Raw genomic sequence first — 20,502 nt, 5'->3', positions numbered from 1 at the left:
GCTTTCGCTCCGGCCCCGGGCGCTGGAGGAGCCGGGCTGCCCGCAAAGCTCGGCGCCTCCCGGGGTCGCGGCCGGAGCAGATCGGCGGAGGCGGCCCTCGTCGGGCTGTGGTTGCTCCGCTTCGCACCTGCCTGTACTTAAACCCCGAAGAAGCGATAAAATAAAAGCAAGCACTAACTCTACATAGCAATAAAATACACTAATGCAGAAATAGCGGGGGGCTTTCTAAGAACCCCTCAGCCAGAGCCGGCCCGGCCCCTGCACGGCGGGGCGGGGGGCGCCGGGGAGGGCCGGGCAGCGCTGGCCGCTCGCCCGCCGCGCTCGCTGTGCCTCAGCGGGGACCTACTAAAGCTATTTTGAAAGTGACCCCTCGGCCAGAGCGCGGGGAGGGAGCAGCGAGCCGGGCGCAGCTGTCCGGAATCATGACTGAAGATGACGGATTCCGTGGTGGTGGAGGGTCACGTCAAGTTGAGAGATGGAAAAAAGGTCCGAGCTAGCCTGTGCCCTTTCGGTTCGGCCGCGCGGCAGGCACGGGCCGGGGGTCTCCGACCGACGCCCCCTCCTCGCGAGGGGAATAGAGCCCTGTCTGCCTGGCCCTGGCTAACCCTGTCCTTTTGCCTCTCGTTGCAGTGGAAGAGTAGGTGGCTGGTGCTGCGCAAGCCCTCCCCGGTGGCAGGTAAGAACGGAGCGGGGCGGAGGGGACCCCGTGCCTGGGAGCGAGGGGAGCGGGGGAAGGGAGGAAGACCGGCGGCCGCGGGGCCTCTCCTCCGCCCGCCGGAGGGTGCGGGGCACGGGGAAAGGGAGAAAAGCTCTTTACGGGGCGCCCCGTCGGGTGCGCAGCTGCAGGGGCAGACCCTTCGGCTGGAGGTTTCCACGAGCCGTCGTTGCTCTTTCCTTCTTTAAAATAAATAATAATAAATATATATATGCATATATATTTATTTTCTTTCTGAGCTCAGCTGGCGGAGAGCCAGGCGGCCAGAAATAGAAAGAGGATATCAAAGGAGACCCGTAACGAACACGAGAGTTTAGTTCCCGTTTAAGAGGCTTGCTTTAGAAATTACTTCTTCAGGGTGATTGGTGGCTGTGAAAGGCTGCCATTGTGAGCTCTGTAGTTATTTTTGTTCTGTGTTTTGACATAAAGCATTTCAATTTAAAAATAAGATGTCATCTTGAATTAAAAACTTCAGTTCCACGGTTTGCAAGGGAGAACTGAAAATGTTATGAAGAGTTGATGTTTTAATGTTGGAGAGGGAAAAGTAGGCTTCATGTTTCCCAATTTTTTTTTTTTCTTCTTCTTCTTTTTTTGGATGGGAAAACCATTTGGTCCCAGAAGTACTTATTTCCAGGGCAAATTGTTGCTTATTGTCCAAACATGGATCTGCAGTGCTTCTGAACCCATTACCGAGCCCTTTCTAGATGAGAGAGCGAATGTTTCCTGTTCTTTAGGCCGATTCTTTGGTACTCAGTTGTTACAGTTAAATGTTGGTATTTTAATTACTGCATTTGTTAAACTTTTCTCCACGAATGGGCAACTCCAGATTGTAAAAGTTGACATCTAGACATGCCAATACTGGCCTGGATTTGTAACCAAATTAAAGGGGAAAGATAGGGAAGTTCTAAAAGAAAACCTACTGATGATGTTATTCCTCAAAAATGTTGTTTTCATTCTATCAAAATTAGTCAGATCTACCAGAAACTCCCCTCCCCCAAGATTTGCTTCACTTGGTCTGTATGCCATAGCAGTTCTTTCTTCAGATACACAACTGCACAGCAGAATGCAGAAAGTGTCATAGTGGCAGCTGTTTTTGCTAACAGGTGCAAGAAAACAATTGGGAGGGCATGTAGAGCACTGGCTAGCAGGCATTGAGTCTTTCAGTCATTTTTCACCTTTTTGGAGCTTTGCCAGGCTGTTGCCCAGCTGAGTGCTGCAGGGCACCTTGCCAGGGCTGAAGCACCACACCCCAACATTCATGACATAGTGCACAGGGGCTTCCTCCTGGTGGCACGCAGGTCAGCTGCAGCTGCGGATGTTGCAGCTTTGCTATGCACCATTAATTCAGGTTATAACCCAGTGCTGTGCAATAGGAAGGGAATCTGGGTGAAAATGAATGCTCTTGTTATTACATGCAAAAGATGGAAAAGGGATGCTCCCTTTGTTTGTTGTTTGAAACGTGCTTTTCCTAGAGCACTGTGATGCTTGAGTTACATTCTTTCATTGCTTATTTACTTTATAGTAAACATGCCCAGGAAGGGGCTAAAAACAAAAGGTGACATGTTTAAAAATAATAATAATAAATAGAGGTGTGGCACATAATGATTATTGAGCATGGCTACTGTGTAACATTTCACTGGGAAACCTGAGCTGACACAATGTCTGGCAGTGCAGGCAGTCTGCTCACCATTTAGTAGTTGAGTAATCTGTGAACTACTGTAAGAATTTCGTTTGTGGTTCAGCATGTTCTCATGGAAATAAAGATGACAATAGCCTCTCAGTCCTTAGACTTGTAATGTGGGTAGCTATTGTACTCCAGCTTCTAATGCTCAAAATTAATGAGTCAGTTCCTTCTAAACTAGGGAGACAATACCAAAAATCACTGTGTTTTTGCAAAGTAATTGGGAAGACTTTTTTCTTGCCTTCATATTTCTGATCCCACAGATGACTGTTGAAACACGTCTGCTTTCTGAACATGGACTGCAGCCTACTTCCTTCCCCCTACTTGAGTGGGGGAAGGAGTCTGCATTCTAGTATTGGCTTGATCAGACTGACCCTGCAGTTGTCTGAAGCACTTTTCTTAATTCTTTGCTTTGGTACAAATGTGTTGTGTTCTGTTCTGCCTCATCATCTCTGACAGTTTTGCTTCTTTTAGACTGTTTGCTCATGCTGGTGTACAAGGATAAATCTGAACGAGCGAAAGGGCACAAGGAGAGAAGCAGCGTGACCTTAGAAGACATCTGTGGCTTGGATCCTGGGCTCTCCTATGAGGGCTTGAATCACACCCTTGCAATCATCTGTCTTTCTCAAGTCGTGATGCTAGGATTTGAGAACAAGGAAACAATGTATGCATGGGATATACGAATCCGCTACAGTTTGGGGGAAGGTAACCTTTGTCTTCTCATACTCCCTTTTTTTCCTATTTTTTTTTCCTCGACAGGAAAAAAATTAAAGAAAGCCATAACTAAAATGCAAATTAAAAAGTAAGTTAGGGAAGAGGCTCACTCATATGAGTGAAAAGACTACTCTTCCCCTATGTCTTAAAGCTGCTGGCCCTTCTGGTAGGCTGTGATTACAGTGTTGCCCGGATATTGGTCACTAACAAGGAAAGTTCTCTACTTTGTTTTTGACTTAACCACTGAAAGTGTGTAGCTATGAAGCAAAGTGATCTTAGTTCCTCTGGTAATGCAATTTACTTGGGGATTTGGATGACAGAATTCAGAGAGAGTCTGAATTAAGAGAAGTAGCTCCCAGGTTAGAAGTTGACTTGTTCGATCCCAATTGTATGAGCTATGTATAAGCATACCAGGTGTTGCCCTTGATAATTCACATTGTTGCTGGTGTCCCCTTTCAAGACGAGACGTCTCTCAATAGCAGTAGATAAAGTCTTTCCAGCTATCTACTCATACATCTTTCTTTTTTTTTTTTTTTTCTTGTTTAGCAAAGTATATAGCGATGAAGAAGGAGTGATAATGTTGAAAATCCATCGTAGCTTTTATGTCTGTTTAGTTATAACTAGGGAAGGAGGGTAGGTGTGTGGAAGACACATTAGCTATCATAATCATTTGTTACATATGCTTTGCCATCTGTTGTAGCTATGGACTCATTACTTTTCAGTATATACGTGCAAAGATGGTCTGAGAATTTTACGCTACAAAATGTAGCAGTATAGGAATGGAGACACAGATTTATTGCTTGGAGCTATCAGCCTTGCACAAGGGCCAAGGTTAGAGGGGATCCCTGAACAACATCGGCAGATACAGAGGGAGTAGTGAGTACGCTCTGACAGTGTGGCTGTTTTGTGTTCCACTTCTGTTTCTTTACTAGCATTGGGATCTCTCTACAGCACAGATTTGTCCTTTAGGACAAATTAGGACAAATGTACGACAGCTGGAAGAGAATTTGAATTTGACAGAGTTGGTCTGATTTTCATGGTCTTGCATTGATTCAGTGCTGGGATAAAGAGAATGTTTGGTCTTAATCTGAATGTGAGAGTTATGATAGTGGTAGGAGGAAATTCAAAGGAAGTGAGCAATTTATTAAAGTTATGAATAAGGTAGGGATAGAGTCTATGAGATGAAGGTAGCTCTGGATCAGAGACAGATGAGGGTAGTGTGCAGGTGAAGAAATGAAGTGTAAAGGAACAATAGAATCTAGCCTGAGTAGATAGAAAGAATAAAGAGGAGGCTACTATATAAACAGGAATTGGTGACTGTTTGGTGTTTCTTTCTTAAAGACTAGTAAGGATGCCTTTGTGTGCCTTGGAAGTAACATGGCTGGGTGCTGAAAATTGGCTGTGGGCAAATGACCTCAGAGTCTGGGAAGCAGAAAGGGAAAAAAAAAAAAAAAAAAAAAGTGAAACAAGTTGATGCTGTTAAGTGAGGACCATAGAGTGGAAGGAGTTCACTGAGGTTCCCAGTGTTTTCCTTCTGGTTTGGAGGTCAGGTGAGTGTAATTCCCAGGGCAGCTCAAGGGAATAAACCATTCAGGATTAGAGAATTAGAGAAAGCAGTGGAATTAAGTGAATGAGGTGTAGGCCATTTGTGAGAACAGTGTGTTCAAGTGCACAGCTTATTCTGAGGAAGTTAGCATAGTGCAGGTCAGTGAGCAGCTGTGAAGAGAAAAAGGTTACCTAAAGGAAATTAAAAACCTTAGCAATATTTCTTGCTCATGGTTGTATTCAGTTAAGTATCTTTTTGTTGATTATTTTGTTTCCATTTTTGCCTTTTATTTATTCCTCCCCCCTCCCAGCTAGAACAGTAGATGCATGGAGAGAATTTTAGGAGAAGTCACACACACACATTACCAGGAAAGGAAAATATGGCAAAACCTTCATGTCCATACCTGAATTTGCCTCTGTTTTGGTTTTGTGTGCTGTTTCCTAACAACGTTTTGGAATCTGAGTTGCAACTCTTAGGTTTTGGCAGCTATGGTAACTTGTAACCTCTTGTGTTAAAGTGTTCTTTTTTTTTCCATTTATGAGACAGGAAGGATGCTGATATTTCTGCTTCTTATAGTTTAATTGATGTCAAAGTACCTCTGAAGTTAACTGTGCAGAATTGTCCAAATGATATGAAATATTTTTTACTGAATGTTATTCGTCAGGGTGGTTTTGTCATCTCCTTCGTATTTTACATTATTGTTAGGTTGTGTAAAGTAATTGAATGGAAGGGAACATTGTGTCTATTGACTTGCACCCTAGCAGTACTACTGTAAGTAGAGCTGTGATTGCTTAAAGATCTATCTCTGGCTCCTTACACATCTCCCTCAAATGACTTTGTGGCTAATTCTGCTGAAGCCGTAGGAAACTTTGCAAATGTACGTCATAGGAGCTGACTTACAGCTAAGATGGTAACTAATATAGCAACTGTTTAAACAAGAAACAAGGCTCAGACTTGGTTGAAATTAATGATGCTTGAAGGAGCAAAGGCAAGAGGTAAGGAAGAATAATTATAAGAAATGAGTGTACCTGGAAGTTACTGTGTAGATATCATAGGCAGGAAGCTGTTTAAATGATATTAAATGGATAACAAGAAATGTAAATTTGCGTGTTTCCTGATAAATGTTTCCTTGAAGATCAATCCCTCTGAAAATGTGATAGTCCTTATGCTTCTCTGTGCCAGGACAGATTTGTGTGTGTGTATCTGGTTGCAAGAACTTCATAAACTTTAATGAGAGAGGTGTCTTCCCTTTTCCCAAGCTCTTCTAGAGTTTAGGCTGAGAAATATAAAGACTTAACTGACATCTAAAGAATGTACATTACCAATGAATCACTAATTTCCAATTCAATTTATATATCAGGGCATCTAGCCTCATCAGCTCACGAAAGAGTCACAAAGGTGGGAAATTGTAATTTTCCTCATTTTACTGTTAGGGAAGGCAACGTGTGGAAGGGAGTGAAGCAGATTATTAAAGGCTGTAACAGTCAGTGACAGACCTCTTGTTAGAACTTGCCTGTTTCTTTGAGCCTTGACTTCTGGCCTTGTTGGGCTGTGTTGTGTGTCTGTGTGCATGCAATTCAGAAAGGCTGGGCAAAGGCTATTTGGAGGAGGACACAGAAAGAACTCCCTGTGTTTATGCAAATATGGAAGGAGGCTGGATAACTGACTAATTTGATATGGGGTTTGTTCTGTAAGAGTTCGGATGGATTAATGTAGCATTAAGTTGTAGCATTACAACCTAATAACTTGAAACATTAGCTACTCACATGGGGCTATCTGGGCCCTACCTAGAATCCCTATCCTAGCCTTGTGATGTGGGTAGGGTCAGTCTACACACCACAGCTGTGCAGAATGACTTACGTAAGTTACGGTACATTACTCGTGCTTTCTACAGTAATGCTTTTTTTCTTCCCTATTTGATAGTTCATAGATTTCAAGTTTTTGTAGCACCTGGCACTAAACTAGAGAGCGGGCCTGCTACGCTGCATTTCTGCAATGACATTCTCGTCCTTGCAAAAGACCTTCCTCCTAGTGTTATGGGGCAATGGAAACTCTCAGATCTGCGTCGATATGGAGCTGTCCCAAATGGATTCATCTTTGAAGGGGGTACAAGGTGTGGCTTCTGTAAGTACAAATAGAACCTATCTTCTAAAAGATGTTTGAAACTGTTTGTGGGAATGTAAATTTTTTTTTAATCAATGTGGAAGTTCTGGAAACAGCTATGCAGCTTTGTCATACAATCAGCTTCATATCAGTTGTTCTATTGTGCCGAGTAGGTTTCTGCTTGCTTCAACCCTCACAATCAGTAAAAATGTGGAGCTATGTCTGAACGTTGCCATGTGGCTCTCCAGAAGATGCTCACTCGGTTGCTTGTGGACTCAGAACAAGAATAAAGTAATGAAGGTTAAGGCCTGTCATGTGAGAGATGAAGCAAAATGGTTTAATGTTCAGATTATTAAATTATTATTATTTCTGTTGTCTGCAGAAGGAAGTTGATACTGAAGTAGAACCAAGGCTCTCACTGTGTAAATGCTGCTAAATCCAACAGAGAGGACTTCCTACTTTTAGGAACTTTTAGATTTGTCATGCTGTAGGACCACAGGTTTTATGAGGTCAAAATGAAAGAAAGCAAGCTCAAGCTGGTTTTTGTAGCCTAGAAGCTAAGGTACTCTTTAGCTACTAAGGCAGAATCTCTTGCTCTGATGTTATGCTTATGGCTTGTCATGTTTTCAGTTCAAAACTACGTGAGAGCTGGAAAGATGGTTAATGCAATCATATACATCAATTGAATGCACTGAATTTTAACTTCAGTAGCAGAATTTGCTGTATTGACAGTCTGTGAGTGGAAATGGATGTGTTTACTGCCAAATTGGATAGCAAGTTGTGTGACATTTGCATGCTGAAATGTGAAAATAATTGTTTTCTTCAATTACCTGAGCTAAAAGGTTTCCAAGTTGACAGAAATCCAAAAAATATTCCTTTGGAATTCTAATGAAATTTTGAGAGGAAGAGAAAATCAATTGTTTTGACTGTTTTATAATGACAGTTTATTGGTTTGTCTGTTGAAAAGCACAGCTGAGTTATAAGTGGTGGTAAGTATGAACTTGACATTCATACCCTCAATTCTGAACTAGGGCACTGGATTGCACTGCAGAACATTCTAGTTCAAGTCCTTCACTTCTTAATTTAGATGTTGGGGTCAGAGAGGTGTTTTCATTGTCTGAAGGAGTGTGTTATAGGTATAGTCTGTAAGAAAACAAATGCTTCTAGTTAAGATTATTGTGTTTTGGTTAAGAAGTTGTGTGAGGCCTATTGTTTCTTAGTACCATAGTTCAGAATGTCAGCTAGATAACTTGTTATAAAATATTGTATTGCTGTATTTAAATGCATGCATTTCTGTGCAGACATAATTTGGATCCACTCTTTGGATTCTTAACCGAACATAGAAATCTTAGGCTATGCTTTCAGAATGCTTTCAGAGAGAAACATTCCTAACCTGTAAGCGTGGTGTTCTTTGTGCTTTCAGAACAGCTGTGCTTTCTGGGAAGCTTGTGTAGAACTACCAGTTCTTGAACTAATGAAATCTGAAATCATTTAATTGTGGAAAACTTGTATTTAAGAAGTATAGACAGCTGAAATAGAAATGCTAATCTTTAATATTAGCAACAGGTTGATAACTCGAGTAATAGATATCATTTATATGAAATCTATTTATATTTATAAGCGGGTGCTTCAAGAAAGAAGATTAGTAATTTTTTTTACTAATAAGGCCTTCAATTAATAGCTTGATTTTTGAAATACATAGTTGATTGCAAATGGAATATCTGTAGATTTCAAGTATGTATTTTATGCTGACATACATTAGTGTATGGAAGGAAATGACTATTCACAAGCAGAAATGAGTAGCAGAAAATAGTGATGGATGGATGGTAGGTTGTATGTTCTCATTAAAAAAAAAAAAAAAAAAAAGCAAACACAACTAAACAAAAACCCCACAACAGTTGATCTTTTCTTTTTCATGCTTGTTTTCAGTGACTGTTCAGCACTGAGTGACAGAGGTTTTTAGCACATATTGCCACAGAGTGTGCACAGGGTAAGGCTGGATTTCTGAATACATCAGGGATGAGGGATAAGTAAGGAGATGTCTCTAGTATTCAGTACTTTATTCCCTGGAAAGATTCCTTGAGGGTGTCAGTATCACTGATACTCCTTTTGCAACCTGCATGAGGATTGCAGGAGGAGAGTAGAGTAACAAGAAATTTGGTGGCTGAGCCATCAAAACAAGAGATTTGAAGGCTGGGTCTTGTCTGGTTGGGCATGTCTTTACCACACCTTTCTATGAACTCTTGTAGACCTTGCTTTGAGGTGTGCAGTACATGCTCCTCCTTTGTTCAGCTTACCCAGGTCTTGTGTTTGTCCATCTTACATTTGCTATCAGATAGTTGCGTGCATCCAGAAATGCAAGTCAAGCACTTCTACGTAGTGTTTTGAGGCTGCCTAAATTCTGAGAATTCAGCAATAAGGCACTTTAAGATACTGGCATAAAGATTGAAGGTACATTTTAATAGGATCTAGATCAGCCCTAAATTAGTGAGTATCTCTTCTCTTCCTTGGTTTTATTATGAAATAGGGTAGATCTCTGTTATCGACTATGTAGTATTTGTTGTGATCTGTACATATAATTGGAAATGAATGTATTCAATTACTATTGTATCACCCTACAGTTCTAAGCACTGCTTATTTTATGTTGTTAAAGATGTATGTTTTCTTAACTAGAAGCAGAGCAGTGAATAATACAAGCTAGTTTTATGTAGTATTCAATATGTACAGTGTCTTGTATGTGAATGTTGATCGCCTTCTGTTTGTACATTTCATTTTCATTACAGTATCTAGGGAATGTCTTATTATTCTCACTGGAATTTGTAAAAAATACGTATATTACACATATTAAAGCATTACTAATATAGTAGAAACTTATGTTCACTTTTAACTGATCTGAAAGAATATTCTGTGCTTCAAATGTGTAAAGCACCATCGGTTCACAGAAATCCTTGAGTTTTGAAAACTGTCTAGTTATTTAGATTAGTATTTGTGGTTCTTTAACTGTGTTAGTTTTCCCTTAGCTGTTTGATAACACAGATAAAAACATTGTGATTTATTGTGGAAAAATCGATGTTTTAGTACAGAGAAATTGCTGTAGCGGTTCTGTGTTATTAAAGTGTTGATGATACACTGCCAGTCTGCTCTGCAGCATTATAACGCTGATTATGAAGCTTCTATGCTGCAGTATGAAAGTAATAAATTAGTTTGGAAAGAAACTAAGTTTAGATCTAACAGTGCCTAAGTATCACAAAATGTTTGAGTTGGGAAACAACTTCTGGAAGTTACTTCAAGCCCCCTGTTCAGAGCGAGGTTTGCTGCTGAAGTTTGCCCAGGATCACATTCAGGTTTTGAACATCTCTATGGATGAGTACTCCATAACTTCTGTGAGCAACTTCTTCCTGCAGTTTGGTGCATCAGCTGCTACTCCCAGTTTTCTACTTTCTGCAAACTTGCTGAAGGTGTACTCAGTGCCACAATCCACATGAATGAGGACGTTAAACATCATTGGCCCAAAATTTTGCTCCACCATACACCAGTAGTAGTTGGCTGGACTTTGTGCTGCTGATAATAGTCTTTTCGGCCTGGCAGTTTAGCCTGTGTTCAGTCCACTTTATTGTCCACTTGTTTAGTCTGCACTTGATCACTTTGTCAGTATATATTTTATAGGAGATGGTGTTGAAAGCCTTCCTGGAGTTAAAACAAAAGACATCTATTGCTTCATCCACCAAGCTAGTCATTTTATTAGAGAAGAATATCAGTTTGTTTAGGTATTGTTTCCTTTTTGTAAATTCCATGCTGATTATTCCCAGTCATCATCTTGTCCTTAGTGTGTTTGGAAATGCTTTCTAGGATTATTGGTGCTATCACCTCCCCTGGCCTGTTGTTTCCTTGTCCTTCTTGAGCATCTATTTGCTTTTGTTACTTTTATTTATTTATTTTTTTAAATTTTCTCAGTCCTTTTCTGGAAAATAAGGCCCATCAAGAGTGGCCTTGCAATGATATTGACCAACTCCCTCACCACCTCAACCCACTCCTATCCACACAGGGAAAGTCTTCCTCATTCCCCACTAGTTTGAAGGGTCTGCAATTACTGACAGAGGAGTTGGATCTTATCAGTAAAGACCAAAATGGAGAAGACTTAGAGTATATAAGCCTTCTGCATGTCCTCTGACACCAGGTCCTCCACCCAGTTTAGCAGCAGGCTGAAGTTTTCCTTGTTTTGCTGATACGCTTGCAGAAGCCCTTCTTGTTGCTCTTCAGTCCAGATTCAACTCCTGCTAGAGACTGGCTTTCCTAAACCCATTCCTGTGTGCTTGGACAGTGTGTCTGTATTTCTCCTGCATCATCTTGGTCACCCTAGTTCTATTACCTGTGTGCTCCCTCTTTATGTTTGACCATGGAGTTCTGTGTAGGCTTTCCTGCCACCTCTGCTTGGCTTGAAATTGCAGGAGGTGATTCTTGAAAATGAGCCAGTTCTCCTGGATCCGTCTTCTCTCCAGGACCAGATACCTTGGGATGCTTCCAAGTAGTTTCCTGAACAGGCCAAAGTATGCTCCTGCTGACTGATTCTGGGAAGTGGGAGTGCAGATGTTGTGGGTGCCTAGGTAAGCATTCAAAAAACAAAGCCGAAACTGGAATCTTTTTTCTGAGTTGCCTAGCTGTAGAAGACACTCTGAAACGTCGCTAGAAAAGATGACATGGTAGCCGTGTTGCTCTGTGTGTTTCTTCTGGTCATTATGCTGTTATGAGAGTGGGAAACGTTTTCCTAGACTCCTTCACCCTTCAGGACTTCAAATCTTTCTTTGCTTCCTACTGAGAAGTGCTTGTTGACAGCAGAAAGAAAGTAATGGGCTATATAAATAGCCTTCCATTTAGATTCCTTAGTTAAGTTGTTGCAGATCCTGTGTGACTTATTCCAGATTTGATGCAATTTCTATATTTTGAGAATTTCAATCAATTGTTGCTTGCATCTTATTTCTTCAATGCATGAAACCTAAATGGTCTACTTCATAGGCCAGGATGCCAGTTGTGTAAAGAATATGTGATATGAAATGTAAATGAATGATACAAATGGGAACCTGTAGTTGATGGATTTGCTGTGGGACTTTGAAGTACTTGAATTACTTGTTATGCTGAAGTTCTTCCCTCGGATCCCCTCTTACCTTTGAGCTTATCCTAATTTCTGGGTGCTGCTTTTAACTGGTGGTGTATTCTGTAGTGTTCCATACTACAGTAATCAAGAGTATTCCCCAGCAATGCATGTCAAAGTGATAAAGATGAAAAAATGAGATGCGTTTTCTTTCAAGGGAAACGCTTCAGTTTTCAGGAAGATATTCTGCCTTTCTTGGTATACCACCGACTGAAGTGGTGTTTGAAGTTTTGGTGAGGCATACGGAAATAAACAATCTGATTTCTGAGTGTCTGTCAACTATTTCTGAAAGTTCAACACTGTTTGAATGCTGATGTTGTCGTGACTCTAGTCCTTTAAAAAGGACCCAAATGTATATTAGGCTAGCATAGGGTCTTGAGTCCTGTAGATCCTTCCATGTATGATCCTTTAAAATCCTTTTATGAGGTTTCCAAACTAATTTTTTTCTCTTATATCCAAGGTTGTTATTCTGGCATTGTTCTTTAGCATAATGTTTTCTCTCTCTCTCTCCCTGATGCTTACCTCCTCAATTACCTACAGAACCTTTATTTATGCACTCGGTTTCTTTTGCTAGGCTAAACAAGCCCATCTGTCTTGTCTTCCCTGTAAGAACTCAGCAGTTGCTCATTTGTGTACATGGTTTTCAGTATGCATTAATCTTCTCTTTGGCTGCAGGTGACCAGAATTAGAAAGCATTCTGGAATGAATCCCTCTGTATTTTTCTGCATTATATTACTCTTTCTTTTTTTCTTAAGGGGTGTGTTTCTCGATACATGGGAGAGCTGAGAAACTTCAGTTGCCATAGACTCCTGGTTTTTTTGCTTCCTATCACCTGCATGTGTACATTCAAAAGGACAAACAGTATATATTCCTTCTGGTCTGCCATTGTTGGAAACTTTTCATACTGAGTTCAAGCAATATCTCTCACCAAGTCTCTTACCCCATGAAGAGAGAGAGCGCTCTTCAGTCATAGTAAACAGCTGCATGGTATTACAGTGATGTATACCACATACTCCTGGGCTACCAAATGCCTGTGCACTAAATCTATTCCAGCACTCAGATGTGCAATTTCCAGTTGTGAATTCATCCTCTTTCTCAAGAAAGCAGAAAAGAAATGCAATTGCTGGCTTTTATGTATGTTTTTAAAACATAACTCAGTTGAACCTTATTCATCTCTTCTGCTGTATTTTTAAGGACTCCTAAACTTCCTTCATCCTTTGCGTTCTAGTTCTGTCTAACAAAACAAGAAAGAAAACATTTCCCATAAAGCTGACCAGTGTTTGTGGTGATTGTGTGAATAACAGAATCTACAAAGAAATATTTGATGGGAACACATCTATGTTGGGTTTGTACTCGTGGGCACACGTCTGTAAGCTGTTTTCACAAGTTATATAAAAGCTTTCATGTTTGTGGTTTTTTTTTATTATTTTTTTTATTATTTTTTATTTTTAATTTCTAAATGTGGAATAATTTTTCATGCAAATTATTCTTTGAGTTAATTAGCCAAGTTGCGTGGAAACAAATTTCAGGAAATGTTTACTTCTTTGTTTCCACTGAAGTCGCAGGCTAGCAGAGCCTCTTAGAAATTTAAGTAAGCCATTTCTTTGCAACAGTAACGAAGCAAGTGGTCCAGATGTAACCTTTAGGTGCAGGCAGGTTGGAGGTATCTTTTCCTGAATGGTAACACAGGTGCGCAGGCTTCTACTGAGTTATCAGGCTGTAGTCCATCACTGTGCCTGAGACATGAATGTTCTCTGTTGTTTCCGTATCTTGATTGCTTATTGTTCATGGAATGAGAAGGTCATGTTCAGAGCCCTGCAGAGCTTTGTGCTGCCCTGCTTCCTCAAGAAAGGCATGTCCTTTGCCATCAGTGCGATTCACAGGAGAAGAGTCACAGCCTTTAAACATCAGGGAAACTATTCTGTACTGAATGGGGGAAGGAGAAAATAGCTAAGAGAGAGAGCTGAATTTCAAATACCTTCTGAATGCAAATTTTGCACCCAACTTCTTTTAATACAGTTCTCTGACTCTGGCATCTCCTGGAGAGGGAAATGTGACAAGGCTGTATATGAGTCAGTACCTGAAACTTTCATACCTGTTAGATTGTGTGATTACTGTTGTAATCTCCTAGATGGCTTTTGGTACTGAAGCCATTGCATGTGTATTTGCTGTGAGAAAATGTGGGACACTGTTGATCGGTTAGATCTGAAAAGGAACAAAATTGATTGTTTGACAAAGCAAATTAGGAGTTAGTTCAAACAGTGTAGTCTGGAACAGATTTACACAGAGCAGGCAGGGACTTCAGTTTTACTTAAACTGAGAGTGACAAAAGAGCATGGAACAGAATGTGCTTTCTCTTGAAGTGATCAGTTTACCGCTTGCCAGCTGTATCTAATTTTCTAAAATAATTTAATGTGTGATCTACATCACCCCACCCCCTATCCTCCCTTTGTTTGAATCCAGTAGCCCTTTGTCAAGCAGATCCATTGCTTGAGTGAAATGCAGAAAACCTGTTGGATAAGACTTGCGTATGCACGGGATGTGATAGGGGTGTAAGCATTCTGGTCAAGATCGGTGCTGCTGCTTTAACTAAAATGGACAAAAGTAGCCATTCAACTCAGAATAAGCTAGAGAAATGAGAAGAAGTCAAATTTATGTCCAGACTAAGGGCTCTTAGGGAAGATACATGTAAAACTCTATTGACGTGGTGATCTGGTTTTGTAGTGTACTTGGCTCTGGTGAACTGACAGCATTTCTTAAAAGCTCTATGTAGTAATCTCACTGTTAACTTGGGATGGGGGTACTTTGCCTGATGCCTTTAGTTCATTGAAAAGGCCAACTGTGCTGCTTTTCTGTTGCGAGTAGGACTTAGGGTGAAAATTCTCAAATCAAATGTTACGTGGAACATTTTTAGTTTTGTGTTGTCCCCATAGCTGTATATCAGGTGGCTCAGAACTTGTTTGTTTATTTAGTGATTCTCATTCTAATTTTGCTGGGGGCTATTCTTAATGAATGGAAAGCAAAATATCAGAATAGAGCTAAGGGTAAAGATCTGATGACAGCCTGTGGAGTTGTGTTACATTCTGTTTAATAATAGGCACATAGGGCTTAGTCTAGGCTGTTTAAATAAGTGGGAAAATTTATATTATAATCAAACAATATAACCAAACCCTGACCTCTATAGGGGATATAAAAGGCTGTTCTTTGATAAAGTTTGGTAAAAGCAGAATTAACCTGGGTCATTTCAATGAAGACACTTTCAGTAACCATGATACTTGCATAGCTAAGATTGAGTCTACAAAATTCTAGGGGTAAATGAGAATAAAAGACAGACAGCTGTTAAGCATATGGCTTGCATTTTGTCATTGCTCTAGTTGCCTGAGTTGCAGAAAATTAGCATACATTATTAGTTATCTATTGAATTTGTATATTTTCCTGACTCAGTGTATATGCTGAACTCTTTTTTTTTTTTTCTCTTCTGTAGAGTGTTTCATCGATTTCTTTTCATGACTTGCACTGTATTTTGATTTGATAGCAAATGTCTTCAACTAAATGTATTTCTAATGTATCCAGGTGAAAAGCACATGTATGTTCTTTCTTGCAGGGGCTGGTGTTTTCTTCCTCTCTTGTGCTGAAGGAGAGCAGATCAGCTTTCTGTTTGACTGTATCGTCCGCGGCATCTCCCCGACGAAAGGCCCTTTTGGTTTGCGTCCAGTGCTACCAGGTTAATATGGGAACTACAGAGTGACTGAGCAAAGTAGGAACTTGCCATGTCTAGCACTTATTGCTCTGATTTTAAAAACAGCTTGCAGACACCAAGGGTGCGGAAAGTGCAAAGCAGTTTCCATTCTAGACGTTATCAGTACAGATTTATCCACTGAATGTACCCAGTTTCACCCTGCTGCTCTGGCTCATTCTGGTGATATTGCTATCTTTGGCCTTCTCTTGTTTAATGGTACTAAAATACAGCAATTTTAAACCTGTACAGTTCAACTTAGATCGATGTCTGAATTAATATTTTTGATAGTTTAATTAGTTGAAACTGGGAAAACTAACTGGGTATTTTGAATTCATCCCAAACATTTGGAAAGCCTTGCTAACCTCAAAAGATACTTTGTCAGGCCTCAGTTTCAGCTTTGCTTTAGACTTTTTTTTTCTTGGAGTGCAAGGGTTAAATTCCTTTTCCCATTTCATGGTAAGTATTGCATGTACTGTAATGTTAATAAAGGAAATCAGAATCACAGTGAGCCCTGCTGCCTTTTGACTTCAGCAGATTAAAAAAATAAAATGTTGAGTTGGAGTGACTGTCAAACAGGGTAAGAGAGTGGAAATGAAACTGCAGAAAGTTATCTGGGAATTGGCAATGGGATATAATGGGAATAGAATCCAGGAATTGTGAAGGATGAGGAAGGGTTGGTACGAAATGTTTTGAATTGAAGTGTTAGTTAACAGATGTGTGGCAGAGTTTTATCGCTGCTGTAAGATGAAGATAATCAATATGGAAAGGAAACATGGTGGAAGAGATTAGGTCTAGATGTGAAACATTTTAAAGTGCAAGAATTTTATTAAGGTAAACACAGTAGACATAAGACTCAGTTTGTCTCCTCTTTCCTGAAATTGCAACACTAAGGTAAACAAAGCAACCAAACAGCAGAGCAGGCAGTAACACCTCATCCTTCTTACACCACGATCTGTGTTTGCATAAAGTTAAGAAGAGTATTCAAAAAGCAAAGAAAGAAACAAAAAACCCACAATGAACCTTCCCTCCCCCAAACACTGCTGATACTTAAAACTTTGGTAGTGAATGCGTGTTCTTCTGCATTTCTAAAACTTTCCCCAAATCTCTGTTTAGCAAAAATGTACAGAAAGTAATTTTATAAGAAATTTGATTTTATTTTTTTGTAAGATGATGCATTCTTTTAAAAAGCTTTTTAGGACCATGTCACATAGATGTAAACTTGCTTTTGCATTTTAGCTACCTATTCAGCTCTGGTGTTCTCCTTTATTTATTGTCCCATTCAGAAGTTTGTGCAGACCTGTCTAAGGCACATACACATATACAATACCAGTGATTCATTCATAAACTGACTTTTCTTATCAAGTGTAATGTTACACAGAACACGCTATATTGCTTGAGAAGCTCAAGTCTCTATCAGCTGCGTGCTGTATCTGGCAGGAGTATTGGAATATAGAGAACCTTTTGAAATTGATGTGCTAAATAAGTCACCTATACATCCCAGATAGCTAGGTGTAAATCTCCAGATTGAGGATTCTTCAAAAATATATCATCTGAAAGTGATCTTATTTATGGCAGTGAGGAGTGCTACACAGCCTTAATTGTGCTTTATACATGCAATATTCTGGTTAAAAGCTTTCATAGGGAGAGCCCTTCTCTCTGCAGGCTGCCTTTTGAATTTGACTTCTTGCTGTTAACTGTAACTTTCTAACTTAAGCAAGAAATATACTTGAATAACTGCTAAGTAGTCCCAGAAAAGGAAAACGTGGAGAAAATGACTTGGTGTGGTGCGGAAAAAAGTCAGTGTTCTTGGGCTCCAATGCACATAGAATAAATATAATTACGTAGTCAGCATTTGCTTAGTTAATCTTTAGAACAGGATAATGAATGAAGCCAGTGGCTTTGTACGTACAGACACCTGACTTAACAGTATGGTTAAATGGTACACAAATATACAGGTATGCAACTAATAGGGAGTATTATCATGATGAAAATAATTCCATTATAGGTACATATGAAATAAAATGAAAATAAAATGGCAAAGGAAAAGAGCATTAGTTGTTTTAAGCACCACCACACAGTGGAACATTTATTTTGGGTGCCCGCTAATTTAGCTTAACTGTACCAAAATACAGTTGGTTTGTTAAAGGCTGTGTAATCAGGTCTTAAAGTTAAGACATGATGTTAAGTGGGAATCCAAAGGTAGTGCACATATCTTTAGATGTTTTTAGGCAGTGTTATGTTTTAATAAAGACTCTAAAGGAGTGAAAGGAGGTTCTTTGGTGGCTTATTTTTCCTAGCTTCTAGTTGAAAAATAATTGTGGTCGCTTAGTCTTTTTTTCCCTCCCTTCCTTGAGAAGATATTTAGAAAACAAACCATAGAATTCTGTTTTCTTGTATTGTCAGAAGTCTAGATATTGACAGAATACTGAATCACTTATTGCATGGTTTGTAATCTATGCTAAATTTGCATGCATATTATTTGAGAAATGTTTGCTTATCAGGTGTGTGTTGAATTCCTTCTTTTCAATACCGAGATTTATTTTGAATTCCAAACATGAACACAGTGAAAGCTGAACAGTTTATTAGTGATATCTTTTGTTACATGGGAGATCTGTACCCTGTTAATTTGACTAAGGCAGCCTAGTTCTTGCAGGTTGGAAAGACTCCAAGTGTAATGTCAATAGTCTTGATGTTCTTTTTTAATCCTGGAAGCTTTTTCAGGCTGCTTTGTGACTGACTGGAGAATGTGCAGTGCTGCTTGCTGAGGATTTATCTGATGCTCTTTTTTTTGTCGAAGCTTGATACACCTTCGACCACTGCAAGACAGCTCTATGGCTGCCTTCAGCAGTATCTGTACCAAGTGGATCCTCCTCAAACTTTGAGACACCTTTGCATTCCTCCAGACATCTTACAAGGTGTGGAGATGTTAGCATGAAGGTGAGGGTCCAGGCCTGATTTGCAAATTTGACTACAGTTACAAAGGAAGAAAGGACAGGCGTTGAGCATAACTTATCTAACTTTGTTTACCAAAGTAATTAAACAATATTGCATTTTAAAGATGCGTATGACCAAGATTATCTTGGGTAGCTGCTGATTTAACTTGACGTGGTACGTTCTTCCCAACAGGTGCTTCCCCAGGAACCTTGGAGCTTTAAATTATGGTGACAATTTATTTGTGTATTACCAAAGTGTTCTAAATCTCCCACGATGAGCAGCTGATGTGACTGTATTGAATAGCCACCAACGTAATGTAAAAATAAAATCTCCATCAGGGATGTTTTAGTCCAGTCAAATTTGATTTAAAGCTTCTCCTTTGCCTTGAAGCAGTGTTCAGGAAAATTTCAGTAATTGCCTAAAAGATTTTTCTTTATAGCATGGAATCTATTTCTCATTGAGAAATACAGTTGATAAAGCATTTTCTTAACTGAAGGACTAGTGAATTTAACTGCCTAGATTCCATAGAAGTAAATTATGTTATAGGATGCATTTATCTTGAATTTGGGAAATAAAGGTACCAAATTGCTCTTAAAGTTTTTGAAAGTGCAGCAGGATGTTGTGTGGGCTGAAGCTGCCTAAACTTCCTTGGACAGCTGTCTTGGTACCCATCACATTGCTGCTCTCTTCCTGAGTTAGTAACATGGCAAATTATTCCTCAGTTATTTAGAGGCTTTGAGGTACAGCTGTTGACAAAAGAAGAAAACAGCTTGTTTATATCTTTCATTTTGTAAACCTTATTTATAGACTGATATGAAAGGAGTTATAGATCATGCCCTCCAGTTAGGGCTGGTCTCTAAAATGTGACTGCCAATGACTTCAGTCCTTGATCTGATCTTGTGGGGAAAACCTCCTCAAGAGTAGTGGATAGACTACAACCAAAAACTCTTCTGTGAGAACCTGCTTCTTCTTGGGAATGGGTGTTATCCTTGTTTACAAGAATTCTGCAGTAAAACTGATGAACAGTTGTTATTAACATCTAAGGCTTTTAAGTTTACATATACCTGGTAGGTTTGAAGTTTCTTCTCTAGAAGTCTCCTAGTGTGTAGTGAAAAACCCAAGCTGTTTTTCATAAGACTAAGCAAAGAGGGGTCAGAGCACATAATTGCAAACCCAGTGTTCAGGTGGCAGCTTCTATCTCATGAGCCTGTCTACTTCTACATCAAGGGGAAAAATTTAACCAAAGAATGATCAGACCCATTGAAGAGACATTGTGCCTAGAGATTCCATATTGCTGGGTGAAACCTGTTGCTTTCAGTAGCTGTGTATGAGCTGATTGTTTCTAAAAGCAGTTGAACATCTGAAATGCAGAACTTGGTGATTTACTTTTACAATTTTCTCTCACGTTTACCCCAGGCTGTTCTTACAGGATCAGTTTCTAGACCTTTTTAAAAAATTATAAATAATGTTCTCCTTCTTCAAAAGGGATAATAGTTATTAAAAAGCTGGCAGTTGCATATGTGAAAAATCTATATGCATCAACAGTCAAATTTCTGAGGAAAGTGGAAGGATTGTTCCTACTGGCGGTTCTGTTGTTGCAAGGATTGGTGTCCCGTTTTGGTTTGACTCGTTTACTGGTCTGTTATGCCAGCTTTCTTTTCAAAGTGTCATAGAACCTTTTTGGACATATGAATATTTAACTACTTACAGTAGAGTATTTGGAGCAGAGGACATCTGAAAATAGATCCAAGCAGCAGTCTATAACAGTTTGCCAACGAGGTGATCCTTGCATAGACCTGTCTGAGTTGCAGCATAGGTGCCGGCGGCCAAATCTGGTATCTACCTTTGGCAGAGATCCACCTGGAAGCACTGGGTTTGAGTAAGCAATTACACAGGTTTGAACTAGTCTGTACTTAACATG

At 39.8% G+C, this 20,502-nt stretch overlaps 1 protein-coding gene across 4 annotated transcripts in view; it reads left to right on the top strand.

Annotated features, from left to right (window-relative positions):
* The first annotated feature begins 286 nt into the window (after nucleotides 1–286).
* DOK7 (docking protein 7) overlaps nucleotides 287–20,502 on the top strand; it is a 66,712-nt gene continuing 46,496 nt past the window's right edge. The window contains exons 1-5 of one of the 4 annotated variants that reach the window (XM_048942438.1): nucleotides 287–486; nucleotides 631–676; nucleotides 2,856–3,101; nucleotides 6,580–6,780; nucleotides 15,513–15,632. In XM_048942438.1, coding sequence (XP_048798395.1) covers nucleotides 433–486; nucleotides 631–676; nucleotides 2,856–3,101; nucleotides 6,580–6,780; nucleotides 15,513–15,632 — 667 coding nt within the window. In that variant the 5' untranslated portion in view covers nucleotides 287–432. The remainder of the gene's footprint in view (nucleotides 487–630; nucleotides 677–2,855; nucleotides 3,102–6,579; nucleotides 6,781–15,512; nucleotides 15,633–20,502) is intronic. The other 3 variants (XM_048942439.1, XM_048942437.1, XM_048942440.1) reach the window with 3 other exon arrangements.

This window comes from Lagopus muta, chromosome 4, assembly GCF_023343835.1.
Source record: "Lagopus muta isolate bLagMut1 chromosome 4, bLagMut1 primary, whole genome shotgun sequence".
In the NCBI taxonomy this organism is placed as follows: domain Eukaryota; kingdom Metazoa; phylum Chordata; class Aves; order Galliformes; family Phasianidae; genus Lagopus; species Lagopus muta.
This window is presented reverse-complemented; position numbering and strand designations above follow the sequence as displayed.